Source organism: Myotis brandtii, unplaced genomic scaffold, assembly GCF_000412655.1.
Source record: "Myotis brandtii unplaced genomic scaffold, ASM41265v1 scaffold371, whole genome shotgun sequence".
Taxonomy (NCBI): Eukaryota; Metazoa; Chordata; class Mammalia; order Chiroptera; family Vespertilionidae; genus Myotis; species Myotis brandtii.
Genome location: NW_005364265.1, coordinates 1,565,534 through 1,571,423, shown reverse-complemented (window position 1 = coordinate 1,571,423; position 5,890 = coordinate 1,565,534). Strand labels below are relative to the sequence as shown.

Below are 5,890 nucleotides of genomic sequence, written 5' to 3'. Positions count from 1 at the left end.
AATTTTATAGTGATTAATGATCATACTTTAATGTCAAAATTGCTATCCTAATCAGTAGATATAATTCTATTTACCTAGTGTTTCTCTTTTTGGATGGAAATTTAGGTTATTTACATAAATATTTTGACTATTATAAACAATAATGTGATGAACATTTAATACATAAAATTTAATATTAAGATTTGATTTACATTTTAGGATTCTCAAAAGTGAAATTAATGAGCCAAAGTGTGCACATTTTTATGACATACAATGTAGTTTCCAAACTGCTCTCCAAAAGGATGTAAAAATTAGTGCCAGGAGACTAACTCTGCCTATATCTTTGCTTTAATTAGGATCAGCTCCATATAGAAGTTGGACTTAAATGACTTTTTAAGTGTCTTTTGCTTCCTCTACTATCTTCCTCTTGGAAGGTAATTTGATGTATATTCTATCCAGCTTTGTCAAGTATGTTCTGAATCATTGTTATAGATACAATTAGTCATTTTGGAATACTTTCTGGAATAAGGTGGGTATGGTTTCTGAAACTGTTTTAAGGGTTTGGGGGAACATAGTCTTCTAGGTGTGTACTAATATATTATACTCTGAATTACAGCTGGTGCATAACCTCAGACAAGATCAATTTTTTTCTATAGCTCCCTCTGGGAAAATTTCTACTTACTATCACATATAGACCATACCCAGTTAGCACTGTACATCAGTACTACCACTTTGAAAAACATGAAAATAGGTTATCAAGAAAAATAACTAAAAAAAATTGGCTCCAATAATTTTTCTTTTATTAATTAATTTTAGAGATAAAAATGCTTATTGGAGTTAAATGCTCAAAAACAACTTAAAGATTCAACTTTAGAGAAATGTGTTGTTGTTGTTGTTTTTAATTCATGGAGCAGCAGTGAAATAAAAGTAGAAGTGGACATTTACAATATTTTCCTGCTCAATGTCTACAACATCTTTTTCAGGTAACAATTCTCAAATTAGCCTTTACCATATCCTGAGTGTATCAGCTAAGCCTCTCTAGATACTACAGAAATATCCCAGGCTACATGGAGTAAAGATATTAAAGTAGTTCCATTCTCAAAATAGCCAGGGGTAATTGTTATAAACATATGGCTAGAGAGATTTTTGACGAATGTATTTTGGCAGAGAAAAAATGTAAGGATTAAACCTGTGAACAAAAGTAGACTTTCATTCTTTCTGTCTTTTGATTCAACAGCATTTCAGATCAGTATCAATGAGCATTTCAGCTGAACAAAAACTGAGTGAGAACAGAAGCTTTAAAATTACTTTAGTAGAAACTGTGCACTGTTGAAAATTGTGGCCTTATTTCTTATATATTATCTTGGTAAATTTAATATTTAATAAACATTCATAACAATGTTTTGAAAATAAATTAAAATTATTATATACATATATTTCATTAGCATAGTGAAAAACAAATAGTAATATGCTATAATAATGACCTTTTAAAAATATTCTCAATTACTTACATTAAATATATTATGTTCTCAATTATTGATATTTGATAAATCTTTTTTTTAACTCTGATTTTCTAAAGGGCTTTAATTAACAACATCCCTTCACTTACTCACTCAGCCAGCATGTATTTCCCATCTACTTTGAACAGGTGCAGCTTGAGGCTGCCTCATTTGGTCTATTTCCCAGTATGAATTCTTCAAAAAGGAAACTACATTTAATGTTAGTCCACGAAAAAATATAATTGAGAAGGCAGGACTGCAACAAGAAAATTATACAGACCACCACAAAATCTAAAGTTTAAAATTTAGATATTTATTTAAATTCCATGCATCAGCATGAATATATATGAATTTCATATATTACCAATGTCTGTATCAGCTTCTGATATGTAATTTTTTATAAGCAGTGCTCAAGGACATAGAGGAAATATATAGCATAAAGAAAACTAAAAATTCAACAAACATTATAAATTAGGCTTGCATAAATTAGGGAAAGAAATGATTCCAAAGTAAATGAAACTTAATATAACAGAAAAACAAAGATTAGATTTTAGTTGAAATGATATATCACAGAGTAAATTACTGGCCTAAAGGTTACCCATTCCTTTGGAAAACATTTGCAGAAAAGGCAATAGTGTGATTATGCTGAATCCATCTAAGGCATTCATTTTTACATAAGACATTTGTGGAAATCATTGTCCCTGATTCTCCTAGATCCTAAAATAATGTTTACTCCAAAGCCTAAGTGAGCACTGTAAATTAAATATTGTTTTGAAAGAAATTTTTGTTTGGTGTCCCACAGGGAATATAAACAATTCATTCGAATGCGACCCTTAGGTTTGCAATATAATGTTATATGGAAGCACAGCTTCCCCCAAGCCTGCAGAAGCCTTAGCCACGCTTGCTAACGTGATCGCTGGGTGTATCCTTCAAAGCTGCTCTTATCTTGGCAATGTTTCTCCCGCAGCTGTGGGCTTTGCTCTTAGTGATTGTTGCCTCCCCCATCTTCATTACAGATGGTGAATCCTTGAAAAAAGTGCCTAGAAACTTTGGAAGGCTTGGGATAGGTACTTAGGGGAAGGGGTCAATGCATTTCTAGAAGCATAAGAGCTGATTACCTTTGTATTTGAGCACAGGGCAATTAACTGGCGGTGGAGATGCAAGGAATGTACTCAACAGACAGTTGCCTGTGGTTTAGTCCAGTTCACTCCCGTAGAAAGGAGAGGAGAAATAAGAAGCTACTTTATATGATTAGGGGAAAGAAAAATCCATACTTTCCATATGGGAATTTCTCATGTGTTTTCTTAATGAACACAGAGAGAAATTGAGAGAGACTTTTAAGCTGTTAAAACTTTTAACATATTCTCTTTGGGGCTGGGAGAGTATGAATTTCCTAATCTCATCAGAACCATTAATGACTTCAGTTCCTTCCTTTTTCAACAGAGGAAGTGGGTAGATTCTTCCCTGCACTATGATTTTGAAAAGCATTAGATGGCAGGAGAAACGTTTTGTAATCACGCTGTGGAAAGAAAAGAAAATCTCTTCACCTCACTCTAGAAATGATTCTCCTTGTCCAAGTTCTAAAAGTCCTTTGACTTTGGGTGATCTACACATTAAACCGATATGATCCTATTAACCAATATCACCCCAATAAATGCAATTTTAAAATAAACAAATAAATAAAATAAAATCTCCTTAAAAGCTAGATAATTTATTGTAATGGAACATACTTAGGAGTTAGCATTTCATAATAATTGAGAGGTTATCTTTATTCCCAGAAGGTTTATTTATTACTTTAAAGAAGCCGCCAACAAAGCTTAAATGCTTTTCTTTCAACTATAAACATAAGAAAAACTAAGGAATGTCAACAGGGGCCCATCCCCTCTCATGCCATTCCTTTTTTCTTGATTTTATAAAAAGGGCCTTTTCCTCACCCAAATAACTGAGGTCAAGAGAAGTAAGAGGTCAAATATTAGATAAACCGACCAGAACCAGGAGATAATTCTTGAAAATAGGATAAGAAATATTGTTCACTGCCCAGGTAATTTGAAGTGCAGTAAAAGGAGGAAGGGACATGCAGGGAAGGAAGTACAACGTCCTGAAGTCAGAAAGAGCATGGAGCTCCATCCTTGGATTCAAAATGCTGCGCTGCAAGTACTCCATAGGGCAGGCAGAGTGAGCAGGAGAAAGCTGCATCTACTGTGCTAGCAGAACCAAGCACAGACTTACGTAAACAGCTCAGTTCAGTGATACAAATTCTGGGAAATTTTAAAAAATATATATTTAGATATAGCCCAGCTGGGGTAGCTCAGTGGTTGAGTATCAAACTATGAACCAGGAGGTCATGGTTCCATTCCCAGTCAGGGCACATGCCCAAGTTGCAGGCTCAATCCCCAGTAGTGGGGGGTGTATGGGAGGCAGTATGCCCAAGTTGCAGGCTCAATCCCCAGTAGTGGGGGGGTGTATGGGAGGCAGCCAATAAATGATTCTCTCTCATTGATGTTTCTATCTCTCTCTCTCCTTTCCTCTCTCTGAAATCACACATATTTAGGTATAATTTATTTGAGTGGATTAAGTCAAGTGAGGCCTTTGTTTAATTCTGACCACATTTTGCAATACATACATAGAGATACGTAGTGTATAGTTATAGTATTGAAGAGGAGATAAGTCTAACATTGTAATGAGCTAGACACTGTTTAACATGAATAATCCATACATAAATCCCTCTTAAATAGCAATATACTTCGCCTTCTAGAAGCCTACTTAAAAACAAAAATTAAATTATTTATCTTAATGGCTTAGATTCAATATAGCATAAATATTTATAATAAAATATATGGCATTTTTTTTCTGCACAGTAATTAAACCAGGATAAACAGAAATTGATTTATTATACTATACAAAATACAAAACTTTGATTTTTTAGCTTATTTATTGTGGCTGATATTTAATAAATATTCAATTTGGTATTTTTTTAATATATTTTATTGATTTTTTACAGAGAGGAAGGGAGAGGGATAGAGAGTTAGAAACATCAATGAGAGAGAAACATTCAGCCCCTGCCCCTGCAACCAAGGTACATGCCCTTGACCGGAATTGAACCTGGGACCCTTGAGTGCACAGGCCGACAGACACTCTATCCACTGAGCCAAACCGATTAGGGCCAATTTGGTATTTAATAAACTCTGAATAATATTTTCTTTATAATTATTCAAAAAATAAAATTAATGGGCTACAAAAGAAATCTCAAAGAACTTAAAAATATCTTGAACTAAATGTAAATTAAAATAGAACTGATAAAACTTGTGGGATCCAGCAAAAGTAGTGCTTAGATGGAAATTTATAGTGCTAAAAGTATGTATTAGATAAGGAGAAACATCTAAAATCAACAATCCAACCTTTTACTCTAGGAAAATGGGAAAAGAAGAGCAATGCAAGCTTAAGGCAAGTAGAAGAGAGAAATAATCAAAATTATAGCAAAATCAATGAAACTGAAAAGAGGAAATCAGTGAAGAAAATTAATAAAATCCAAGCTGGTTCTTTAAAAATTGATAAACTTCTAGCCAGGCAAACCAAAAATAAAAATGTTGTGATCTAAGAGACCTCTACACACAAAATCCCAGTTCTCATGGTTCTTTAAAAATTGATAAACTTCTAGCCAGGCAAAAATAAAAATGTTGCGATCTAAGAGACCTCTACACACAAAATCCCAGTTCTTGGAATTAATTTTTGTTATTGTTTAACTTTTATTTCATAATCATAAACTTAACTCTACAATCCAGTTAAACTTGGAGGGTAATGAGGAAAATATGAAACCCCAAAAACTGCAGCAAGATCACACAGATTATAGGACATTCTGAGCAGATCGGGGTGAAGAGGTGCTCTGCTGAGCTACAGAAGGCATGGTCTGGTGGTTAAGATAAAACACAAATCAAATTTATTCATGTTCTCCACAGTCAGCAATGGTTACCTTCTTGCTGGTCTTGCCATTCTGGACCCAAAGCTTCAATAGCTTCCACAACACCCACGCCATCTCTCACTTGGCCAAAAGACCACATGCTTGCCATCCGACCACTCAGACTTGGCAGTACGGATGGAAAACTGGGAACCATTTGTACTGGGTCCAGCATTTGCCATGGACGAGATGCCAGGGCTCATATGTTTCAGGATGAAATTCTCATCATCAAATTTCTCCCCGTAGATGGACATGCCGCCTGTGTCATTTATGTGTGAAATCACCACCCTGGCATATACATTCCAGAATAATTCTGTGAAAGCAGAAACCTTTATAACAAAATGCTCCTTCCCCAGTGTTCACAGCACAAACGTTCTCTGCTGTCTTTGGAATCTTGTCTCCAAACAGCTCGAAGGAGACTGGCCCAAGGGCCCCTGAGGACAATAATGTCAAATGG

General features: G+C 34.7%; 1 protein-coding gene across 1 annotated transcript in view; it reads right to left on the bottom strand.

The window, feature by feature from the left end:
- LOC102252327 (general transcription factor IIF subunit 1) overlaps positions 1 to 5,687 on the bottom strand; it is a 33,800-nt gene extending 28,113 nt beyond the window's left edge. Inside the window, exon 1 of the mRNA XM_005872241.2 lies at positions 5,519 to 5,687. Within this exon, the coding sequence (XP_005872303.1) occupies positions 5,519 to 5,687 (169 nt within the window). The remainder of the gene's footprint in view (positions 1 to 5,518) is intronic.
- Positions 5,688 to 5,890: the final 203 nt, after the last annotated feature.